General features: G+C 36.6%; 1 protein-coding gene across 1 annotated transcript; it reads right to left on the bottom strand.

The window, feature by feature from the left end:
* Window positions 1–196: 196 nt before the first annotated feature.
* LOC128212900 (helicase with zinc finger domain 2-like) lies at window positions 197–26,144 on the bottom strand. The gene is made up of 20 exons (XM_052918292.1): window positions 25,715–26,144; window positions 23,839–24,363; window positions 21,893–22,099; window positions 20,762–20,801; window positions 14,404–14,516; window positions 12,497–12,706; window positions 12,101–12,137; window positions 11,225–11,349; window positions 10,409–10,549; window positions 10,142–10,214; window positions 6,296–10,031; window positions 5,846–5,931; window positions 5,557–5,718; window positions 5,076–5,213; window positions 4,558–4,943; window positions 3,965–4,195; window positions 3,550–3,774; window positions 2,736–2,892; window positions 2,147–2,314; window positions 197–1,865 (listed from the first exon to the last, which is right to left on the bottom strand). The coding sequence occupies exons 1-20, from the start codon at window positions 25,901–25,903 to the stop codon at window positions 1,546–1,548; spliced, it is 7,269 nt and encodes a 2,422-aa protein (XP_052774252.1). The 5' UTR covers window positions 25,904–26,144; the 3' UTR covers window positions 197–1,545.
* Window positions 26,145–26,709: the final 565 nt, after the last annotated feature.

Below are 26,709 nucleotides of genomic sequence, written 5' to 3'. Positions count from 1 at the left end.
TCATTTATGGAAGATTAACAATAGATCGGTTACAAAGAGGCATTCATCAAAAGGCGTTGTATTGGTCTTTTTATCGTGATATGACTAGTTACTCTTAAAAATCTAAAACTGTGAACTATTGCATATAATGTAATCATAATTATTTATTCGAATGGTCAAAATCAATAATATTTAACTCACAATAAAACACGAGGGGCTGATTTTCAAAGAGTTTAATGATAAAAGTCTGGACAAAATATATAAGATACGAAAATTCAGTTGAATGACGTATAAAATCAGATCAGAATAAAGAAAACAAAATGCAAAAACTTTATCACAGAATGTTAACAATGAAAGACAAATAAAACTAGAAACAAGGAACATAGAACTGATATACAGAGAAACAGTCATGTAAATAATTTCAAGGGATCTCGTCTTTAATCTCATAAACCATCACACAGAAACAGGGAAAGAGAATAGTTATAAAAAAGCAAAATAGCACATTAACACCGTAACTGCAACTCAATTTGACAGCATAACGATTTAGGCAAAAACCATTCGCAATTTATAATCTTATTAAGTAAGAAGGTTAATCTCTTCTCTATTGATATTCAAGAAAAAGCTAAACCATTTCATACATACGATTTGCAATCTTACAAAAAACAAATTGTGTCTCAACTAAAAGAACATACGTTAGTAAATTTTAAATATAATGCAATCACAAACAGCCACGAAAGAAAAACAATTCAATGTATGTTACTTTTCGTAAAGAAACTATATATAAATAAAAAAAATGTGCAGCTTAACATTCTATGTAAATCAGTGAAAAGCATGAGATCATAAATAGAAAACGCCGATGAATACAGAAGTACGGATATATGGCAAACAAAGTACATAATGCTGGGGCTATTTAATAAAAATCTACATAAATTACAATTTCGTTTTATTGACATTTAATTCTTTGTGGTAGTTTCTGATTCAAGAAAATCTATACCTGACATTAACACAAAAAAATCATATTGGCAAATAATACTTTTAACTAGCATGTGAAATCACAAACACAAACGGTTCGCAAGAGAAAGGCAACGTCTTGGAATCAAAATTAAAAATATAAAACAAATTAGTGCGCGCAAATATTAACTAAGGGTTAAATATCACACTTTATCTACACAAAATCAACACATTTTCATATAAGTGTAAACATTTAAGAATTAGTTTAAATCAATGATGATGATGATGAAATATTTTTGGGTATAAAAACGTTTATACAAAATCCAACATCTATTATACTAATTTCAGAACATCAATTCTTCAGAAACTACGAGTTAAAGTAATAATTACGATATTTGGATCGAACAAAACCATTAAAAGAAATAATCATTTTAGCAACAACAGCAATTACATATCTGCTTTATCACATGTTAACGGTGAAAAAAAAACTGCATTCAATTAAATGTTAATAAATTAATGTGCAAATTTGACAAACATAATATAAGACAATAAAAAAAACCATTCTCAAATGACAACCCTATAACGTATCAGCCAACGTGTTTAAGCCCCAGCTCGCTATAACCGTTTTTCCCCTCGTCCTCCTCTCCCTCTTCGCCCACCTTGTTGCCATGACGACCCATTTGCACGATTCGTTCTTTCATCATCTGGTACATCGAACGAACCCTCGTAATCGGTGGTTTTGCCTTTGCCGGATATGTACAATTCATCTCCATACATTCGCTTTACGATTGCTTGTCTCTCCCGCATAATTTCCTGTCTGGTCTTCTTGGCGCCTTTTGGCGGGAACTCACCTGGGCTTTTAATACATCCCCGTCTTTCGTAATGCTCAACTAGTGTCTTCCATACGTCATCGCAAGCCAACAGGTTCTTGTTCCCTGGATTTTAAAGCATTAATGTGATATTAATGGTGTCGTTGATTTTCAGACATATGGCACCACGTTAAATAATAGAAATCTCAGTACAGAACGAATGCATTAATTAAATGCAATAAATGCATACAATGTAGCATCATCGTACTTAAAGAAGAACATACTAGTCCGTGCGGTTTGCTAAAATGCTACCTAAAAGAATGAATGGGTCAAGCATAGGTCGCTTGTTTCGATTGAAAAATGATGTTGTGTTATGTAACATGACGTAATAGAAAGCAGTCCCTTACCGACTATAATTAGCCCTTTTCTTGCTCTGGTCAGGGCTACATTGACCTGGTTCCGGTCAGTGATGAAGCCGAGATTGCGCTTGCACCAACCAAATGTAGGGTTCTTCTCGATCATGTAATCCGGAAGGGAGCGAACGGTGCTGAAGATTACATAGTCCCACTCACCACCTTAACAGCAATTGGATTAGTGTAAACAAAACTGTCCTTTTCACGTTTAACAGAAATATCCATCCGACACTAGACATTCAAACAACTTATAAACGTTAAAGTCAAATTAAACTTCAATTCTGAGTTAAACAATACAGCGTCGCATCCTTTCACAATAAAACTCTTTTTTAGGTCACTCATATAATAATGTGATGTTGAAAATAGTGCGGAAATAATTATGTTACATGTAGTGGTCGTAAATGATGTACAAATTGTTTTTTTCTCTATTATAGCTGAAAATGATACAGCACAAATACTGTACGACGATACCTTAACAATTGTGTTTAAAAAAATATATATTCTCAATTATAGGTTGAATAATGAGCTTGTTTTAAGGCCCGTGGATAAAGATCTAGTATACAGGCTGCCGTAAATAGTCTACCTTGGCTTGAGACCACAGTGTTAACGTTCAAAGCATGCTCCTGAAACTTCTCCTCAATAAGACGACGCCGTATCTCCGAGCACTGGGCATTGTATTGGGACAGGATGCACACCTGTTCGTAACCGGATTGGTCTCCGAGATAGCGGTACAAACGGAGCTGGTTTAGAAACATACAAGGATCAGCTTAACATTTACGTACTTGGAAAGAATTCATGGGTCTAGAACTCTTAAAGTCTATTTGATTTTGAAAACAATGCGCCATGCACAGATTTTGGATGGTTATTATAGATTAATGCTAACTTAAGACTTTTTCTACAAAAAAAACAAATGTCGCGCAGCGTGATTAAAGAAATTGGTTGGATTTTAATATCGGATAATAAAATAATGCTTAAACTCATCATAATATATAAAAAATATCCATGGAAAATACCATCAAACGTATCGCAGCTCTTTTCGGTGATAGTAAATACGCAACGCTTGCCATTGAATTATTGTGGGATATTGATATATAACAGTTTGTTCTATCTGTGCATGTAAGTGTCTGGAGAAGTTTCTAAATAAATAAGTATGTGAAATATGAAATAACAGATTTTCCACTATTAAAAGTGAACATTTATTATACTGTAGTCATGCGTAATATCATTAACGCTTAATAATACATTGACAATCCTCGTAGTTAAACGTCAAATATAAACCCTGTTTAGAGGCAGAAGGACAAGGCCCGAACGACAATGAACGAGAGAAACAATAAACAGACCACACGAGTCTAATCAAGCAAACCAACTTCATAATGTATGATATATTAATTTCTTACCACTTCCTCCATTTCTAGTTCATTGCTCTTGGAATGCTCATTTCCATCCTCAGTTGAAACTGTAAGTGTTTTCTCCTCTCCCTCAACATGTATTAGAACGTGGGGATATGAAACATACTGATCCGCTGGCCAAATCCTCAGCGGATTGTCGCGCCATAAACCATGACGAGTCTGTAGCTTCTTGTCATAGAAAGTATGCGAAGGAAACTCACAAATTTGTGGATGCTAGAAAAAAGCAATATTTCCGTCAATAAATAAACAAAACACAACGCCTATGCAGTTTTAACTGACCGGATAAAAAGCCAGTGCAATAAACATGTCGACAATCTGATGGAAAACCATTTTTGCATTTAATTTCAAATAAGCAAATTGAGTCAAAGCAGGGCTAGCACAAAAACTTAGAGAGTAGACTGACCATTCGGTATTGTTCATCCAGCATTGTAAATTGTACGTTTTTGGCGCTGTCAGTGGTCGCATATCTCTCAAAAAGCGAAGTCTCTAACCCTAATTCTCCTGCCTCCCGGCACATAATGATCGGTCTCAACTGCTTGTGGTCACCGATTAGAACAACTTGCTCAGCTTTCGTGGCGATAACCGGCACAAGGCACTGTGGTTCAGGACACATGCCAGCTTCGTCAACAATTACCTGGATGAATAAGTTATTTTTTCCAAACACGAAATATCCGGCATATATATACGCTGTCTAAAATGTTAAAGTTATGCTGCTTTGTGCACTTTGGTTCAGGACACACCAGCTTCAACATAACATTGATGAATTAGTTCTGTTTTTTTTCCAAAAATAGTATACACAGTATATTACGTTAACGTCTTACTGGTTTGTTTATCAAAAATTAAATGAAATAAAATAAAACACACAACAAGCTTACACTAAAATATGAATGGTAATCTATAACTTGTTTGGGAACAATAACGTTAAAAGAGAAAGGATGAAAACATGATTAGTTTCGCAATATCTTCACTCAATTTAAACATTATCTAGAAACAAACCTGGTGAAAATGTGCGGCTTCCAGCACTTTTGGGTTTGACCCAACAGCCGTTGTACAAAGTATGACATCATGACTTCGAATTTCGGCGATGGATGCCTCACGGATCAGATGGACATACTTTGGAACCTTCTCAGAGTCTGGTGCGTAGTTTGTACTTGCGAAGTACTTATCCAATGCTTTGATTTCCTCTGCATATTTATTTTCCTTTTCTCTAATGAGGTTGTGGAGAGCTACTGACTTCAGATCCGGGTCAGCATGTAAGGTTCTGGTGCTTTTCTTTGACAGGAAGGTGCGTCCAGGGATCGGAAAGTCAATGGCCTCAATCGATCTACCGTAAACACGGACGAAATTGGGCTTGTAGTCGCGCATCTTTTTCAGCATCCATTCTGTTAACATCAATGCATACAATGAAACAAAATAGTATTGCTATTAACTAACGAGAAAGAAGATAACAGAACCAGATATTTTCTTAAGAAATACATTTGAAAAGCATAAGAATAATGTCAAGGTTTATATACTAGCAACAAGGTCCACAGATTTGTTCGATGGTCCACAGAATAGAACTCGCTTTTTAGGTTTCCCCTCTTTATGCAAAATGTTGTTGATTTTGTCGAATAAATACATCAGCTTTATGCCAGTGTACGTCTTGCCAGTGCCTGAAAAGCAACGTTCCAACGGTAAAAACGATCGCTTGCGATTACATATCCTTTAACGAAGTTATTGGTCATCACTAACAAAACAGTCGGCAGTAAGAGTTACTTGTCCTCGTTTTTTTCATCGGGTTACTTGATATTGTGCACTAATTGCTTATAATGTGAATGCATACTATTAATGTCATCTAGTTTCAACGAAACCTGTTATAAAGTCATAAATTTTTTATAACGAGTAAAGCGAAAATAATAATAATACATGGGGCAACCCTATTAGTCACCGGAATAATACACCCTGTTGATTTGATAAACTATAGCATATCCTAAAATAATGATAAATCGTATGTACCTGGTGGTCCTTGGATCAATGTGAATTTCGATGACAGTGCTTTGTCAATGGCTTCTTGCTGCTTTGGGTTGTTTCGAGGAAGAGTTCTATCTTGTGGGTTGTCACTTGCAGCAAAATACAGATCCCTCTCAATTAAACCCACTATGTGTGCATGGTCCCTATCTTTAACAAAACAGTAAACGTGATGACGTATATATATAGTGTTTTTTATGTAATAAACATTTGTTGTTCAAGTTATATGATTTCATAAACTCTAACGAAATAGCATACAAAAAGGTATTAGTTTTACCTAAATTTGGTATTGTCCGGTTCAAAGCGATACACGTGGCAAGCGACTTCTCAGATGGCAGTTGCTTTATGAAGCTTTCAGTGCGCCTTAAACAACAGACATCATATAAGACACACTACCAATAATATCAATTAAAAGATAAAGATGTTAATAAACCTGTGAATATACTGTAACACTTTAAAAATGAGTCGATTTATCGCATTGTTCTGGGACTAATGTCTTGCAAGATCTTTCACAGAACAGATTAAACCCTTTCAAAATATATCTGAAATACATTGTTAAAACCCGAGTTTACAGAACAAAATAGGTTACAATTATTGTCGTTGATTTTGTATTTTATTATTAATCAGTTCAGATGAAACAACGGGCTTTAAATTGTTCGAATATCAGTCCCAAGGCATATATCCTATAGTTTAAGGTTTATGCAGTCCGGTATTTATTTCAATATACCTGTCAACTTCAGACTTCCTCAATATTTCCACGCTGTACTTTGTTGTTTTGGGATCGTCTTTCATTTGCAGTGGTATTGAATTGGTCTTCTCATGCAGGTCAAAGTGCACCGTCAGTTTTGTGTCTTTCTTTTTCCTGACACTTGTTATTTCTGCATGTCCTACCCATTGGTTTGGAAGAGTGTCAATGACAGATCTACATTCACCTGCTCTTTTCTCTGTTCCAGGAATGGGTGCCTTGAGGCAAAGCCAATCGTAAGATTGAGCACTTCCTTCGCTCTGACATTCATTCTCGTCGTCCGACTCAGTACCAGAGAGCTCTATGTTTCTTGTCCCAGAATGATACAAACTCAATACAAATTTTCCCTTTCGATCCGTGAATTTTATCGGTACATTGTTTATGACATATGATTCCTCGCTGCGTACGATTCCTTTTGCAGCTTCCATGAGAATAAGCGGCACCCAACGTTGTAAATATTGCTTAACACTTTTGTACTGATCTAAAGTACATGATGTCACATAATGAAACAGATGTAGGACTGGATCATCTGCGTGAAGCAAGCAGAAATTGATGTTGTTAGTCATTTTGTACAACATCGGTTTCGTGACGAGCAGACCTTTCTGCGGACCTGCAGTCATTTGCACGTGAACAGTTTGCCCTCGAGAAAATGTCATGGTAAATTTGGTACTCGGCTGAAGTAACTCCAAGTCTTGGCATTCAGTGTTCACATCATCCAAACCCGTAGAGTGGATGCTTGCGTTTGACGAAGCTGCAGATATGTTTCTTCGAAGGTCTTCAAGCATGCCCCCTGAAGCTGATTTCAACATCTTTGCCCAGTGATACAATGGAATAAACACAGCGTTTTTATGTGGTTTCAGCTGTAGGGTGTGTCCACGGTCAGGAGGATATTGTAATGGCTCTCCTTTGAAATCATACAGGCGTTTCTTCCATGTCGCCTTCACCAAATCCCAAGTTGTTTTGGTATCCTCTTTGACCTCTGGTCTGAAACCCATGTCTAGAAGACTGTAGTTCAAGGCAGTGTTTGCTTTCTTGGCATTTCTCAAAAAGGGAGAACGCAACGTGAATCCCTTATCTGTAATGTCATCTATGAAACAGCTCATCATTTCTGGATTTTCTTGTAAATTGACGGCTTCTTCCAATGCTTTACATCCTCGCTGGTATTGCTTCGAACGCCTGGTTACTGAATTAATGTGGATGCAGATGTTGTCAATTTGATTCTTTTTGTACGGATTCGGCGATTTCCTTACATAGGCTCTTAAAAGCCTGTGTACAACAAGATCATTGTATCGTCGGATCGGAGATGTGAAATGAGTGTAAGGGTACAAGTTGAGTGAAAAGTGTTTTCCATCCTCCGGAGTGACGCTTGCAGCACAATGATATCCGGATCGCTCCTGAATATTCAGCCATTGCTGGTAAATTACATTCTGAAGGGCAAACAGAGTGTCCCTTTGTAAGCACTGCACTGCAAAAGTTGGATCCTTTTTCATTTTTGTCCAAAGTTGCTGGGAAACAAGTACGGATTTGTCTGCTACGCTGTTGTCTGCAAGCACGTTGTCTGTTCCTCTTGTTCGACCAAAGACATCCCTATCTTGAAACGTAGACATGACATCTATGTACATCCCGTTTTTCTGGACAAATTCTTGAAGTCCATCCTCTGAAGGTGGTGGCTGTCTACGAATGGGCACGCATCGTTGAAAACGTCTACACAGTACTTCTGCAACTTTCTTGTTTGCCATAATCATAAACTCTTCCACCAGATACTGAGCTTCCGCAGTCTGGGATTGTGATTCTTCTTCTAGATTTTCTTCCCAATCGTTGGTCAAAGCAAACATTGCCTTTCCGAGGCGCCTCAGTCGGATTTCCTTTGCTAGTTTGTATATTGTTCTAATATCCTGTGCCAGCTGGCTTTTTTCACCGTTGTTCATGATAAAGTTCTGTGCCTGGCCATACGATAGTTTTTCCTTTGATTTGATGAAAGACTCGACTATATCATAATTGTTTCCCTCCATTTGAATGGGGTTTCCCTGGTTGTCGAGAAGGAAAAATACAGTCCATGTCAAACGCTTCTTGTTGGCAAGCAGACTGCAAATGTTTGAGCTGAGAGGCTCTGGTATCATGTGTCGTGGTTTTCGGATACCTGGATAAAAAGTAATAGATCTTTCAAAAGCTTCCACATCGATCGGATCTCCTTGCTGCACAAAGGCAGAAACATCAGCAATATGGACACCCACGCGATACCCTTCGTCAATGCTTTCTACGCTCAGTGCGTCATCAAGGTCCATTGACTCAGCTGGATCTATTGTGAATGTATTCAGGTCTGTCAGATCAGTGCGGCCCTGCAGCATGTGACTATCTAGTTCATCACCACCGCGTTGGTCCATATCAATAGAGATACACTCCATACGTTTTACTGTCTCTTTCTTGTACAATGACGGTACCTCATGCTGGAGATTTAATACAGTTAAACCCTTTGGAATGCTACTTCCCCAATTCATGATCTTCACAATCGCACCTAATGGATACACATACTTCGGATTCCAGGATATCATTGCAACCAAAAACATGTATGTTTTCTGCCCCGATGTATTCACATCATAAATTTTCGGGTTACACAGCTTTTCCGCTTGCTCATCGTAGTCATAGACTTCTACTTTGAATTTTTTCCTCTTATGACCAAACCTGCTTATTATATTCCTGTTGATTATATGGATCTTCGGTATTGTCTTGCACATCGGTTTGACAAGATGGCTTTCCATATTATCTAACGTGCATATAAAGACAGGATGGTCTTTGCCTTTGTGACGTTGTCTGTTAAGAACACCTAACACTTTGCCATAGCGTTTGTCCTGTTTTTCTTTTTCATCTAACAATTCTACCAAAACTTCGTCCTCATTAAAGACCTGGCCAATTTTCGATCTCCCTGATATCTCAATAACAGAAATTCCGTGTGTTGAATCAATTGGTGTACAAAACGCTTCATGTGACCCATGTACTTGTATCGTACAGTTTAAATTCTTCTTTGGATTTTGCAGCATTCTTTTGCGCATTTGATCTTGTGTCAAAGCCATTTCATAAAAGTTGTCCCTGTTTATTACATCAGGTTTTCTGTCAGCAAATTGGTGCATGTATGACATGTTAAGTTTAATGCCATGTTTCAACATTTTATCATCAGTATCTACGTACTCACTTTCATCTTGTGTATCATCCTCGTAATGCCTGCAGCTTTGTTCGTAAAATGAGGTTTGTACTTCTTCTTCCGGTACTTCAATTTCTTCCAACGCGTCTTCTATATTATTTGTGGTGTAAGTACTGCTGTTGCTCGAAGCGGAGTCGGACGAATATTCAGAATCAGAGTCAAACACGCTGGCAACTTTATACGAATGGTCGCATATTGTGCTTCTCTTACCTTCGATTCTTTGACGTACGCCATACCCATTGAGCTGCAGTCTCCGAACTGCAGGATTTATGCCATTTTCTAAATGTCCGTTTGGAGTTCTGCTGTAAATCAAACGATCAACAGAGTGGTCTCGGACCGGAATCTTTGTATTTCGTGGGGAAAGACTGTATATGTCTCCATTGGACAGATTCCGCTGACTTGGTCGACATTCAGAAGAACTTCTTTGTCTCGGAGATCTTGTCAATTCAGCCTCAATGTTTGTTTTTCTTGCTGCATCAACATCTGCCTGGCTAGCAAGAGCAGGGTTTTTGGCTTTTGCTGGATATAAGAAAAAATCATTTATCAAGGACTGAACATTCCATGATTTGAAATGCAAATACTACATATACGGTAAAATGCAAAATAAATAACTAAAGATTTGATCTTACGTCTTCGTCGTTTCTTTTTCGTCTCATGTTGACCAGCACGAGGTGTTGCTGGCCGATGACTATCTTCACTACTCTGTAAGAATAAACACCGCTTTATTCACCAATCTCTTAGTACGGCTCTCCGTTTAAACGACGGCGAGAGAATAATACTTGGTACGTTAAACGTTAAAGCCATTTATTGTAAGCTTAAGGGTATATTGGTTCATGAACTTTAAGTACACCTGTATAATAACAGAACACCCAACAATTATCTAAATGTTTAAGAACCTCAGCAAGTCCGTTCGCCGTCACGTTCGTATCACACAGCCATTCGGCTTCAGAGTCCAGATTCTCGTTTTGTACTGTGGCTGGTATCTGAGGTTCGATCTCTCCTTTCAATTTGTTGAGACGCGCAATATCGGCAGAGTCCTGTTGAAAAGAAATCGGCACAATAAGACGAGTAATAGCGAAGCTGAAAATAAGACCAATGATAGCGAAATGGTACAATACGACCAATGATAGCGAAGCGGATAATACGCCCGATGAAGCAAAGCGGATAATACACCCGATGATAGCAAAATGGTGCAATAAAAAGATCGACAGCGAAACGATACACTACGATGAGAGTAAGTAAAACGTTACAGGCGATGTCAAGAAGCGAAACGGTAATGTTATTTAAAAATTATTCAAGCAAGAATATTGTTCTATTCTACTATTCCGTTTGCACTCATCGAATTGAATAGCATTCAATGAATTAACAACATTAGTTCTTGCCAATTTAATGGATATAACTATTGAAGGACTAGCAGTATGTCTCGTTATTGAATTTGTCCAAGATATTATGCCCGTATACATTCAGACTCAAATTTCGTGATGATTGAATCAATGCATCAAAAGTTATTGATCGGAAACGACCGCATTTAGGTAATTTTAAGTATTAAATGGCAATATTTCCGATGCGACTCAAGCGATATGGCAGGTTATCGGACTTATCCGAGACAATGCCCATACACATGACTGACCAAACTAGGTGATGATAGGACAAAGGCGTCTAAAGATTGATCGGATAATATACTGCTACTCCCATTTCCTGAAGTGTCATACCGTGGCGTATCTGAGTGCAAGTACACATTTCTGCTGAGCAATGCCAAAGTCTTTGGAAATGACCAAGGCCCGGGACCATATCTCCAAAGCCTCGACGTCATTATAGTCGCAACACTCTTGAAGGACTAAAATGAACAAATGAAAATTTACATAAATATGTTAAAAACAATGTCCGCACTATATTACAGGGTCCTGTTTCCTTAAAGGACTTTGACACTATAAAATCAACGTGTGTCGTATTTTACATCGTAAACATAACAATTTCGGGTGAATATTGTCAGTGTTACCATTAACATCATGTTCGAACTAAATAATACAACTACTTCAATCTTTCGTCACGATCGTTGATAAGAATGGCCCCTTAGTCTTCTCTACAATTATCTTAAAACTGTGAGAGTACATAAGTCACAAAAGGCAAAATGTTATGTATTTGTTTAGTTCTTCGACTTTGTGTTCACTTTTGATACTCTTTAAAACTTATTAAACACGATTATGAAGCAAAATTACTAAAGTATGACATCAATGATAAGTTCTGAATTCAAACGGGCCAAATAATTCCGAGATCAATCTTATTGCGGAAGTACAATATTTCTTGTTTACAAATCGACAACGTTTTCTAAAAGATTAAAGACGAAGGGTCAGCAGTGTTTAATAGGTAACACGTATTTAAAGAGGTAATTGAAAATGCAATGATATATAAGCTTTGCATAATGTGACAAAGAACCTTTTAGTTCATAAAGAAAACAAAAACAAAAAATAGACTTTTGAGTATGCTTTAACATTTATCTAAAAGGCAAAAAGCCTGATCTTTATAGTTGGAGACAAACATAAGAAATATATAGCATCGGAATAACAAACACCGTTTTGTCTACTTACTTATGCTGCAAACTTTCTTGACTTGCATGTGGTCGCCCTGAAACAGACATTTTCGATCAATTTTGTTTCGTTTAAAATGTCAGAACGCGGTCATCGGACAAGAACATCAAGATGCACATATGGACAATTATACTAGTAACTAGTATATATAACAGTGTATGGGCCAGGTTACATTATATGCGTACTGGCACATGTTTCACCAAGTTTAATGTTAACACCTCGAACGACTTTTTCAAGTTATGACAATGGCGCTTTGCCGATTAAGACATCAAGGCTATGACAAGTTCTCGTATGTTTACTTTAAAAATTAGACAAGCTAAAAATTGCAATGAGCCAATATGAGAAGTACAAGATCTATACGATTTTTTATTAATGATTAATTTATTTCAGCATTACAATCTGCAGAAAGCAACGAGCGGTTCTCCATAACGCCTCCCTGCGGCCTGGATGTTCACGGATGTTCTCTGGCCCGAGCATCAAAAAGTGTCTCAAATACACATGAACACGGTTGATGTCGGCGTCGATCATTATACACACTTGCCATCGTTTTCTGCGCTCCGCGAGCCGCGCAATGCGGTCCAGCTCATATAGGAAGCGTTTGATGTCCTGCAAAGAGGCAACTTCAGTATGTTCTGGTAGATAAATAATATTTCGATTATTGGTTTAACCAGTATTTATTTCAGATAAAAAATACATGAGACATAAATATTAATTTATTAAAAAACAAATAATGTTTAGTAAAATCCACAAGAAGAGCCAAGATGGCCCTATGTCGCTCACCTGAGTAAAACTTTGTGCTATAGACTTGTTGATAATTAAAGGGCAATAACAAGGAGTTGGCTGCTCTGATGAATTTTGCCCTTTCACATTCTCACTAAATTTTGTGATGATAGGACAAATGCTTAAAAAGTTATTGATAGGACAAGAGCAACTTTAGGTTATTTCTTTTATTAAAGTACAATAACTCTCGGGTAACTACAGTAATTTTGCTATTTATCAAACATACACATTCTGACCAAAAATGGTCATGATTGGACAAAGGGTTCAAAAGTAATTGATCGGACTACATACTGGATGGTGCCGGTCTGCCCTTCAATACATCATAGGTGGAACTATTATCTGTCCAGTTTTTTTAAACAGGCATGTAAAAACATGACAAATATGTATTTGTTTAAAAATATACAAAGGGCAATAACTCTTACAATATTTGAGTTGGATTTATATAACTTGTCACAAAAATCACAGTTAACTAGGAATAAGTTCATGAAGTTTGAAGTTGGTACCTTCAATGATTTTAAAACAATAAAATAACAATAAAAAAACCCCACATGACTCATATTTGAACTTGAATTACAACCTTTTTGACAAATTTCCAGGATATTTAGGCTGGAAATGTTACCTCTAAAGTGTTAACAAAAGTTTTCTATATTTGGGCTCTATGACCTATTTTTTTTTACCTCAGATGACCCATATTCGAACTTGAACTAGAAATCAACGAAACAACATTTCTGACATATTTCCAGGATATTTGGGCTGAAAATTTTACCCCTAGAGTGTTAACAAGGTTTTTCCATATTTTGGCTCTGTGACTTAGTTTTTGACCCCAAATGCCCCATATTTGAACTTGAGCTAGAAATCATCGAATCAACCTATCTGACAAATTTCCAGGATATTTGGGCTGAAAATGTTACCCCTAGAGTGTTAACAAGCTTTATCTATTTTTGGGTCATGTGACGTAGTTTTTCATCCCAGATGACCCATATTCGATAATATAATAATTCCATAAAATGTGACCACTAGAGTGTAAACAAACTAAGTCTGGCCGTACGACGGACGACGGACATTCACCGATCCTAATAGTTCACCCTTAGCCTACAGCTAAGGTGAGCTAAAAGATAATGAGCAATGAAAACAAAATGAATAAAATATATTTTACAGAATTGAGAATTAAAAAAATGGTTTATTTTTTGAGTGTCTTCCTTTTATTGTCCTTAGTTGTCGAGTAAGCGCAGTAGTTAGAGACCCTCTTCTCACCAAGGCGACCATAATTCAATTCCCAAATAAAGTTTAAAATAAATAAAAACCCCATGTATTGCAATGTTTGGCAGTTTTCTAAACGTGTACCATTCTAGAGTTGTGACACATTACAAGGCATCTAAATGGAATTTAATGGAAAATATGCCAATGATTTAAGTCGTTGCTTGTAGGCTAACAATCTTACAGGAAGGTATAACGCGTCGGCGCCGTCGATTGCAAAAAACAACAGTCTCAATAAATCTCGAACAAACAAAAAGCCTACATACCTCGTATCGCATGACGACCAAAGGAGGCGGCACATTGTAGACAATGTTCTCCCATAGTGCCTTGGATACATGCGCGTGACTAGCGGTGTTCCATGTAGAATCATACACCGTAGCTGTGATAGGATAACTAAAGTAAATGACATGGGGTTTATGTAATAGTAACAGCACCAACGACCGATTGATTGAAATAATACACGAGCGCTTATGCATGAGTTTATAAATTTTCATTTACGAGGCAAGTGGGTGACGTAACTGTTTCAGTGTTTGGGACCATATACTGTTTAAGACAACGTGCAATAACTAGCGTACGGTATAAGTAGACAGTGTTATAGTTGATCTGCAAGCTAGTTACTTAACAGTTAAGCTCCGCCTTCTTGTTACCGTATGGGAGTTAAAGTTTAGATGAGAACAAGGGAAACTCTCTAAAACATGATACAATAAGAAGAAACCGCGATCCTGATTCAGTACAAGTTATAGCTTAAAAACATGAGTAAAACTAAACGCACTATTAAATTAATGTTTCAGCTTAGGCCACACCAAATTAATGTTTCCTTCCTCGGATTTTGGCACAACAAAATTGGAGCGAGCGAAAAAAAAAATACAATTTTGTCAGTTTTTATTAAACTCGAAGCGCGAATTTTTTTGTTTTTCCTTATTATCAATATAAATAAGAAAGATTGTTCAATATGAACCCATTTAAATGCAATCTTGAACTGAACCTCTAATGGACATTGGGAAAATGTCGGAATACATACTACATGTATTTATCATCCGTGTTTAGTACAAACATTATATGGATAAATCAAATTTCTAATATAATTAAAACCTATTTTAATATGGCGATCATTCATAATAAAAAATAACCCTGCTTTAATAAAAAGTTTAAAACGTCTTATATAAATCTACCTGAATCACTAAAACATCAATTGCAATTGTATTTAGACATACTTCGATTTGTAAAAAAATATTTTACATACAGGCATCATCAAACATCAGACTCCATATATATTTAAATTTCTAGACCAACTTTTGTTTTTGTTATCACAGGAATGCAATGGCATGTGCTTATCAAAACAAAAAGAACAAGAGATGTTTGTCAAACATTATGCCCCCCCCCCACCCCCTGAGCGCCATGTTGTCAGGATTATATGGACAATTGTATGAAATATGCATAGACCGAAATGACAGCTGATTTGTCACTTACATTGGATGCAGTTGAGGCAGTTTTAAGATTATGACCATTCAAAGTTTGAGGATAGATTGTGTTATGACCATGACTTTTGACTCTATGACCTCAAAATCCATTGAGTCATCAGCTGGTCACCAAAAATCTAAATGTCAAGTTTGAGGGCCATGTGTGCAGGCATTTACAAGGTATCACACAGAAAAGCTTTTTCGTTCAAGGTCACTGTAACCTTGACCTTTGACCCGATGACCCCTAAACTCATAAGGGGTCATTTACAGGTCAGACAAAACACCAAGTCAAGTTTGAGGGCCATGGGTGCAGGCATTGTCGAATTATCACTTCAAACATTTTTGCATTCAAGGTCACTGTGGACTTGACCTTTGATCCAATGACTCCTAAAATCAATACGGGTCATCTCCTGGTCAGGCCCAATTTCCATGTCAAGTTTGATGATCATAGGTTCAGGCATTGTTGAGATATCACTGGGAGAAGATTTGTTAACTTTTTTGCATTAAAGGTTACTGTGACATTGACCTTAGCCCCATGACCCCCAAAGGCAAGAGGGGTGATCTACTGGTCAGGCCCAACCTTCATATCAAGTTTGATGACCATAGATCCAGGAATTGTTGAGTTTGCTTTCAAAGTCACTCTGACCATGACCTTTGACCCCTATTGATTTTACTATCTACTGGTCAGGCCCAACCTTCAAGTCAAGTTTGAGGGCCATGGGTGCATGCATTGTTGTGTTATCACTCGGACAACCTTTAATTGTTAAAAGTCACTGTGACCTTGACCTTTGGCCCAATGACCCCTTAAATCAATAGGAGTCATCTACTTGTAAGGCCCAACCTCTAAGTCAAGTTTGATGGCCATGAGTGCAGGCATTGTCGAGTTATTACTCGGACATCCTTTTACCATTCAAGGTCACTGTGACCTTAACCTTTGGCCCGATGAGCCCCAAAAACAATAGGGTCATCTACTGGTCAGGCCCAACCTCAAAGTCAGTTATGAGGGCCATGGGTGCAGGCATTGTTGAGTTATCACTCGGACAACCGTTTACCATTCAAGGTCACTGTGACCTTGACCTTTGACCCGATGAGCCCCAAAAACAATAGGGGTCAGCTACTGGTCAGACCCAACCTTCATGTCAAGTTTGTGGGCCATGGGTGCAGGCATTGTGGAGTTATCACTCGGACAACCTTTTACCATTCAAGATCACTGTGACCTTGACCTTTGGCCCGATGTTCCCCAAAAACAATAGGGGTCATCAACTGGTCAGGCCCAACTTTCATATCAAGTTTGATGACCATAGGTGTAGGCATTGTTGAGTTATCACTTGGACAAGCTTTAAAATTATTTTTCCATTAAAGTTCACTGTGACCTTGACCTTTTAATTGATGAGCCCTAAAATCAATAGGGGTCATCTACTTGTCAGGCCCAATCTTCATGTCAAGTTTGATGACCCTACGTCCAGGAATTGTTGATTAATCACTCGGACAAGCTTTGGTCTACCGTCGAACCGACCGACCGACCGACCGACCGACCGACATGTGCAAAGCAATATACCCCTCTTCTTTGAAGGGGGGCATAACAAGGGTATGTTCAGAGTACTTTTATGGTCATTTAGATGTTTTTATGCACCAGCTAATTGTATATGGCCTCCCGAAGTCCGGAAAAGCGGGGACTTTGACTTCCGGTCCATCCAATCCCGGGTAAAATACCTGACCTGTATGGACAAACTGTTGGTAAAATCCCTGCAAAATGCCCCCCCCCCCCAACACCACCACCACCACCCCAGGATACTTAAGTAAGGCCCATTCCCCGCTATTTTAGTGTGAAGACAAACCACTGCATTGACATGGCACTACGGGGCCACCTGAAAGGTAAAAACACGGCCCATTGCCCCGGTTTACCCGGGGGGGGGGGGGGGGGGGGCAGTGGTTACAATTGACTGGTGCATTATAATCCCTGATTATGTTGCAATAGCAAACAAAATTTAAGGTGATAAACATAGGCTTACCTATGTTTTGGTCAATCCAGACCAGTGTTTATATCGCTATTGATGAAAAGATTTTTGATCAAAACTGTAGTTTTGTCAGAATTTGGTCAAAAATAAGCTAAATACATTAATTTGGACCAAATAATGACTCATGTTCTTGTTAAGTTGAGCTGTCATCTTCAGTTTCGTCGTAACAAGGTAAAATTTGGTCGCTTGTATTATAACTTGAATAAAATAATACTTAGTTTATCATTCCGATTTTCAAAAGTCTCTTACAACGCCATGGGCCGAATTCAGAACAACCACTCTCACTCACACTCAATGAGTTAATCCTCTGTAACCACAAAACGGTCCAGATATTTTCGAGTGAAAAGTATATCCGTATTCACAGGTGTGAGTGAGACTCAAGTGTTTTGCGAGAGTGGGACATTTGTGAGTGCTCAAGTGCCCCACTTGAACCGCTCTCGAGGATTGGTTGTAAATACGAAATGAATGAGTGTGAGGGATAAATGTACATGACAAGTAGAAAAGGTGAAATATATCAGATTTTGGAACAAATAAGGGACATCCTCGTTCCCAGAACATATTTAAGAGATCGGGATAATCCATTGAAGTACGTGTGCTTCAAAAACGTTGCCTTCTATAACAATTTTTTTTCATATATTTGTTTTGTTTCGTAATGATCTTGAACGCCCAGCAAACTTGATGGCTGCTTTTCATCGATGGCTGCAAGAACATTTAGCTTAATGTACGCGAAGTTAGCGGCGTAGCGGCGTGAACTTGGCGGACTAGCGGCCTAAAGTTGTTCTCTTTTTCAAAAGTATTGTTCATGCGTTTTATTGGGAACTTTGATAAATCAATGTTTTTTTTTCGTTCGTACACAATCATAGCAGTCTTAAATTGATTTCCACTTCATCGCATGTTAATATGAGTTTTCCTCTGAAACAATGCTAAAATAATGTTTTTCAATGAAAAAATCACGTTGGAGCGATTTTTTTCCAAAGGTCAATCAAGCATTCCAGCGGCCTAGTGGCGTGTAGTAAGCGGCCGAGTGGCCTACAATTCCAAAACCTCAATCCAGTATCCCCCCAAAAGGGGGAAATGCTGATATTCGCTAAAGGATTTATGAATATAACATTTAATTTATCATTGTTTTAGAAAAGAACTCATATAAAATGCTTTGAGATAGGCAACAATTTTAGGCTGTTAGGTACATGAGGCAGCTAGGCCGCTAGGCCGATAACTTTACGCCGCTAGGCCGCTAGACTTATGTACACGGTTTGACGCAGTGTTCATGTTCATTTCAGAGCGTGGTCAGAGAATTGATATGTATTTTTCATCATATATTCAGTTGGATCATCATCATCATCATCATCATCATCATCATCATCATCATCATCATTAACACAACCACCACCATCACCACCAACATCATCATTATTATTATTATAATTATTATTATTATTATTATCGTCATCTTCATCCCCTACATTTCTTAAGTTGTTTTTCACTCCGAGGTGTAATTTCCCCATAAGAGGTAGATTCATTCGCTAATTTTATCCATGTGCTACTTTTAATTAAGTGTTTTCAACTTTCATATTATTTCCGAACGTCAAAGACCGCTTTATGCAGACTACAAAAGCAAGATTTTATACCAGTTCATATTTAAATCATGTGATAAAATGGAAAACGGCTACATATTTAAAACAACAACAACATTATATTACAACAATAAACATACATTTAAACGAATTTTGCAACAGTTATTTACAAGATTTTGTGTTATTAACCAAATGTTTTAAAATGTTAAGTTTTAGAATAATAATTATTGTCATTTGTTTGTCGCCATATCTACCAGTAAGGTACTCAAATCGCAAATAAACATATGTTTACTGTAAACATCACTATAGTCAAACAGATAATCCGCTATGATCCTGAAAACATACATGTATTTGTACTGTATTGGTCACTTGATGAAGTGAAGTGTAAGCGAAGCGTGTGAATACGAACAGATCACTTGAGTGTCACTCCCCTTATTTCACTCAAGTGATCACTTGAGTGTCCCTTACGGGAATGTGGTTGGAGTGTGAGTGAGAGCGGATGTTCTGAATTCGGCCCAATATAATAACTACCAGTTTCAGATACACATGCTTAATTGCAAAAATTAGTTCTTCAATTAATGATTCTTTAGTGCATGAGACTATGCACAATGACTTCAAGCATGCTCAAAACATATTTAATGTAAAAAAAGGATTTAATTTTCAAAATTCGAGCCGCATTGTTTATACCGGAAGCCACCATTTTGATTTAATTTATTAAAACCTATGCTAAACCGATCGATATACAGTATAAAAACACCACGCATCGGTAACTTCCCTTTACAAAAACACGTAAACTAGCGTAGAAAAATTATGATTGATTATTGTTTAGTCTTTTAAAAAAATAATGATAAAATCTGATTGGCGATCAAAATGTAGGTGCGGGCGCACAAAAAAAAACCGGGATATACTGCAATGAACTTCTATGTGTATGTTTATTACTCAAGAAGAAAAGAATACAGTGGAAACGTTACAACAAATTAATTACTACATGTATATGACAACCTTACAGGGCGTATAAGCATTCAAACTTCCCAACTAAACCATCGCCTCTGAAGTAAAAGAAATAGAGCACCGTGTATGTTTTGGAAAAAAGAGCCTTACTGGCGGAGTATTTATGTCAGAGTTTTGGGGACTGTTATACAAGTGCATATTGTCTCTGGCAACATGTGTACCAAGTTCCATTTCAATACTGTAGCAAAGGTTAAAGTTTTTGCACGACGCCGACCACACTAAGGCTACACATAAAGTCGATTTTTTTTATTTACTTTACAAAAAAACAACAGACGAGCTCAATGCGACAATAATGATTAATAAGAATCGATAAAGTAAACTTGAACTATTGCCAGAATTGATCAAGGTAATGAAAATACGGAAAACCCGATCAAACACTGAGAAATGTATATTGTATTTTCAGAAATAGCGATCAAGGACATTTTTGGTTCGGATTGAATTGCATTTAACTACACAATAGCACAATAACCTCCTTATCATACAAAATATACTGACACATATATAGCCGGAACAAGACTGTCATTCTTTGGAGACTATGTGTCATAAAATGGCTGTATTTACCTGTATAGAAATACCGGGCAGAATGCACGTATTCTCCAATCTGAAATATGAATAGTGCATCATTATTGTTTTCAGAATTATATATGAAATGATTGCTGATCTATCTACTGTCCTTATATAAAACCCAAATATGTGAGATTGCTTAATAAAATTAGTTGTATGCAGTACGAAAGCTATGAATCGTTATGTCTTTAAACTGCTTGAATCAGTGTGTGTATACCACGTGATAAATTACGTGACAAATGCTACGTCGGAAGGCAATATTTTACTTCAAATGAAGACTTTAACAATCTAAAAGATAACTTTATTATTTATTCAACATATTAAATGAAAAGTGGTGCAGACTACACAGCTTATATAGCCCCGAATTCGGTATTTTACTAGAGTTTGATTGAGAGTTTCGTTTCTTAAATCACTTTGAAAAACCTTTTTCACAAAACCGCCGCCTGATGGAGCACTGTCAAAGGACACAGGTTTGTCGAACGAAGGCGGGGCATTTTTTAGCAGCATAGACTGCCCTTTGTTTTATTTAAAAATGGTGGAGAATCAGAAGTTATTTTTGTTTTAAGTCATCATTCGAAGCAAAATGGAAAGTATTTATGACATAATTTATCACGTGGTATACACACACTGTGGATGCTTTACATGGACATAATATTTTAACAAGGGCGCTCTTGAGCGAACGCACACGCTTGTCCCTAATTGTTTTTAAGCCGAGAAGGGGCATAACTCAACAATCGTAAATAAATTGAGTTTTAGGCCTTGCTATATCTGTGAGTTTTGTATCTGACAACATCAGTAACAAATTGTATGGGAATATCTTTAAAGGCAATGAACCTTCATGAACAAGTGTAATGTTATTGTGGGCCAACGACGCCAATGGCAACATCGACATTAAGGCCATGACAATACCTCGGCTGCGTCGAAAAAAGCGCTAAATGAATACAACAGAAAAACAATCGGTAAATAAGGGCAAGGAATTGGGAGCAGCACGAATAATTGCACCTTAAATCCCTGCTTCAAATAAATAACGTCTCTTTAAATCAGAGGTCCTATAAGTATGAAGGTTTCATACGCAAAGCAGGAAAAGGCGGCTTAGAAATTATTTGACTGTTTTAATAAAAAATATACCTTATTAAAAATGATGGAGCACTTCCTAAACCAATCACCCAACTGCTGCTTGCTCACAACAGGACCAAGCCCCTTTGAGAGTCTGTCCTGCTCCTCTTTGATCCCTACAAGCGCCTGAAGGACCAGCTGCTTCGCCTTCACGGCATCGTCCCTTTCAGCCGCCACATGGGCTCGCTCTATAAGCTTGGAGATGTTCTCATAGGCCGTCTGTTTAACGCCCATGAAATGATAAGTAAATTTACGCATTTTGTATTTGTAGAGGTAAGATAGATTAGGCAAAGGACTGGTGGCTAGTCTGACGTCAGGGATATCAAATCACCACAGAAAGATTCACGGCACGAGACAAGACTTCAAAGGGCAAGAAAAACGACAGGTTCATACAGTTTTATGTATACAAAGATATTGATTTTCTTTGTTGTTTAGCATCCAAAAAAATTGTTAAGAAATTGTAAATTGGTCAAAGGAAATACATATATCTTAAATTAATATTAATAATAACTAATTTTTCAATCATGTTCAAAAAGACTCAATTATCATACTTTTGTAATCATCATCAAAAGTTTTATTAACTAAAACGCTATTTGCGAAATCCTCTTACTCAATTCAAAAGCGACGTATACTATTATTTATACTGCATTACATTATTCATAGCAGAGATGCAGCCTACTGAAAACGCGTTCTATGTTCTTATAGTCTATATTTTGTAAGGAAATAATTGACTTTTAAATGAAAAAAAGAGATTCCATATTAATCTATTTGTTGATCGTTGGGTGGAAAAGGAAAACCATAATATTTTTTCATTACATTTAGCTTTTGTCATTATATCAAAGATTTAATAAATGATATAAGATTTTTTGGTCCAGATCAAAATCCATTTGTATATAGAATTTGGACCTAAATCTATAATATATACAATGCAAATATATAGTGAATAGAGGCCGTACATTGATGACGGTCTTTTGATGAGATCTTGTTTAAATATTTCACACTATGTTGACAAATGTTTATATTTGATTTCTTCAGGGAACCCATACACAGTCATTTGTTAACATGATAATCTATAAATAGAAACTTACAAACTGTTTCATTGTTATTTACTGATAAAGAAGGCGTTTCAAATTTTCCTACTTTCGATTTCGTTTTCAAAAATAGATTCCTTGCTTCTTAGCTGTCGCTATTTTGTCAGTACGACCAGGAAATACGTTTCTAATTAAAACGTTTAAAAAAAATATTATTTCTAACACCATTGTTATTTGGTGTGTGCCATCGATTTTTAAACAATTATTAAAATATACGAAGTTACAATAAATATCATATGCATTCATACAAGATTCATGAGTACAACATGTTGCCATCTAGATATCTATCTTTAAATTAGCGCATGAGGAAGACCTTATACATCTATATTCGCTTTATACATTCATTGCAACACTTGTGAAATATAGCTGAACGATTGCCTGAATAATGTTAGTACAAGGACGGCCGTTCTTTAATATATCGTATGATGTTTTTAAGCATTACAGAGCAGCATTATAGCTTATCGATGCGGTGGAAATGTGAGCTGAAATTCACACCTCCATGCAACTGCTGCATCCTTATGTATGTAATTAAGTATGATAGCCCCCAGGGGCGGCTCCAGGATTTGACGTAAGAGGGGGTGTAACTTAGGGGCGTAATATTATACTCACGTCTGTTCCTCAAAAGGGGGTTAAGGGGTACCTGCCAACGAAATTTTAAAAATGTCTAATCCGAATTGTGCAATTTGGCGTATTTTATTTTTTCTATATTGAAATAAGAAGTAAACTTGGACGATTTTACTGGGGGAGGGCGCCGGATGGTTGCACATATACAATTGATCATAAGCATACTAAGTAAAGACGACTTTAGCTAGTGACTTATTAAAATGATCATACTAGTCAATACCATGAATAAAATAAAATACTTACATTATGACAACCTTTAGAAACTGCACGCACTACCTCTTGTGCTCGCGAAGCGTGTCTTTTCGGACGAGCTCTGGTACCAACATCTCTGGAAAGTTCTGTACTTTCAACAAATTGTAAACCACCATCGTTAAGTTCTGTTCCATCTCTTGAAGTATTCAAAAGTGATGCTGCTGGTTTTATGGTTTGAGTTTCTTTAGTCTTATCAGTAGCTTTTGTAATTTTACGATGCGATTTCTTTTTATTCTGAGCAGTAACTGTATGCTCGTGCCTATTTGTCAAAGTGGTCTGCCTATTAAGGGACCGATTGGTGACACTTTGTGCGGACGCGGACCTGAAATCGTCCAACACGCGATCTACATTGACGACATCTTTTTCTGGTTCCCCAAGTAATACCGGGGAAACATCTAATTTAATAGCAACGGAGTTTTCCAAATTGTCATGCTGGAGTTCGGAGGGCGATTTGTACAATGTCTGACCAGTATTGCTTAAATTTTCTTTCCTTTTCGGAGGCCGCACGTCATCGTTCTGAAATAAATAAACACAATTGAAACAATATTATATAATATGATAAAGTATAATGTAATATAGTGTATATAAAATAAAAGAAAGATCAGCATGTAAGATTAAAAGCTATTGAACAAATTAGTTCAACGGTATCATGAAGTATGCATTGCTAAGTCGACCACGATCAAACAGCCTATACAATGATAATATATTATAAGAGATAATAAAATCAAACAACAACACTGTTATCCCAAAAGTTATTTCACCTAAGTCCAAGTTGGAGTAACAGCCAAGCGCCAATGGTTCTATAGAACTGATTAAAAAAAAGAAACAAGTGATACAGTTCTTGTACTGATCATTTGTGAACAGCGATACGATTGAAAAACTTTTCAAAATGTGTGTTTTTTATATTTGTGGCTTTTTTCAACTCCATAACGAAAACTAAGTTTATTTCTATTATGTAGAATGGAAAAAACTACACAAACTGTCACGATGCATTAGTTCCAAGTAAATTGATATCTAAAAATATATCATTGAATTATCATAATTATAATGGAATCGTTCATTATTTTAAGTCAACATTCCGAGCCATGCATTGTTTGGAAGTCAAATTTTAGAAACAAGCACTATTGTGAGGATCAACTTCAATAGTTATACATTATTTTTGGTCAACTTTTAGCTCCATGCATTAAAATGAAAGTCAGCTTCCGGAGACATGCTTTATTTAGAAAATTAACATTTGATAACGTGCGTTATCTACAAAGTTTATTTCCGGAGAATGGCAACTTTCGAATTCATGCAATGTTTAAAGACATGTTTATGTACATACCTTTTGCTTTGTTTCGTTATGATATACATTGAAACAATACAATCAATATTTGAGGGCTTCGCTTTAAATATATAATAGTTTTCGTTCAGCAAAGGGAAACATTGAACACACTTTAAATTGTATGAGGCACACGCACGCACGCAACCACACGCACACATGCACATACATGCTTAGTACTCTTCGGATAATTGTGATGGTATATTATGATGAGCTCATTGTAATAAATGTTATTTAAATACATGTATCATGCATAGTGTATTCGGAAGCTTATATAGCTCAACTAAACAGTTTGCCATTTAGTCTTGTACGACAATTCTCTAATTAAGATTTTACAATTCAATAGCACCCGAAACTTACAAAACACAAACTATTTCCTGCATTGCGTATTGAAATGTAAACAACGAAGTAAACGATTACTATTTATTACCTTTACTAATCTCTTAACTCACTATCGAATGTTTTTTCTTTATGTGAGTTGTTTATTGGTTTTTAAAAGCTCTGAAGCGTTAGATAATGTTTTAATATAATAAATTTTACACAAACCTCTCGACGGTGGTTCAATCGAAACTGTGTTTTTTTGTCAACCTTCGTTCCTTTTTCTCTAGTTTTATTTCTATAAATCGCGTATGTAACTAACACTATAAATATACATATTACAAAATACGCGACATTGTCAGGAACGGTCGCCAGACAAAATTGCGTTATACACTGAATAATCTGGCTCCACGACATTTCAAGTTGCGATGATAGCCGGCGAACATAAAACACAACCTTTAATTTTCATATTGCAATTACAAAACCTAGTTAGTTTTATATGAAAAATGACACAATTTCCTGCAAATCAAGTGCAATGTTTTAACATTGTTATTTAAGAACTCCGTAAGATCTTTTTCAAGTGTACATTCAATAAATATTTTGTACCGCTTAACAGAATGAACGTTGCCGAGCTTATAGTTATATCATATGTCGTCCGTTCGCAGCATATATGTTTTCTATATGCATGTGTCATTATTTGCAAAGTCATATCTATTTTAAACGGAATTCCAGTGTTCCTTGTAAACATCACGTGTATGGATACAAAACATTCAACTTGACTAATCAAAAAAGAGTTTCAAATAAACCCCATAGTGTGGGTTCCCAAGATAGAATCGTTCCATATATTATTTAACAAACACTGAATCGCGATCGTCAACTGTGATGTAATTGTAAAGGCTTTAGAAAGGTAAAAAATACATTCTGCATTCTGACGTGTTTACCTTGCTTTATTGCTTCCTTAATTCGATATTTGACACTCTTTAGAGTTACTTCTTAGTTACATTGACCATAATATTTGATAATATTTTAGACAAGCTTATTTTCAAACTTAATGTTTAAATTCGCTTAATATTTGCTTATTCGATTAAGAAATCGGAACAATACTAGTCTGCAAGCACATAATAACATGCCATGTAGCAGCACTAAATACAGCTTCATTTTATACACGGATGTATGGAAACTATTGACACAATACGAGTACTTGCTATAACAGTTACAAAAGT

This window comes from Mya arenaria, chromosome 13 (genome assembly GCF_026914265.1).
Source record: "Mya arenaria isolate MELC-2E11 chromosome 13, ASM2691426v1".
In the NCBI taxonomy this organism is placed as follows: domain Eukaryota; kingdom Metazoa; phylum Mollusca; class Bivalvia; order Myida; family Myidae; genus Mya; species Mya arenaria.
Note: the sequence above shows the minus strand (reverse complement) of the source record. Positions and strands in the feature narration are given on the sequence as shown.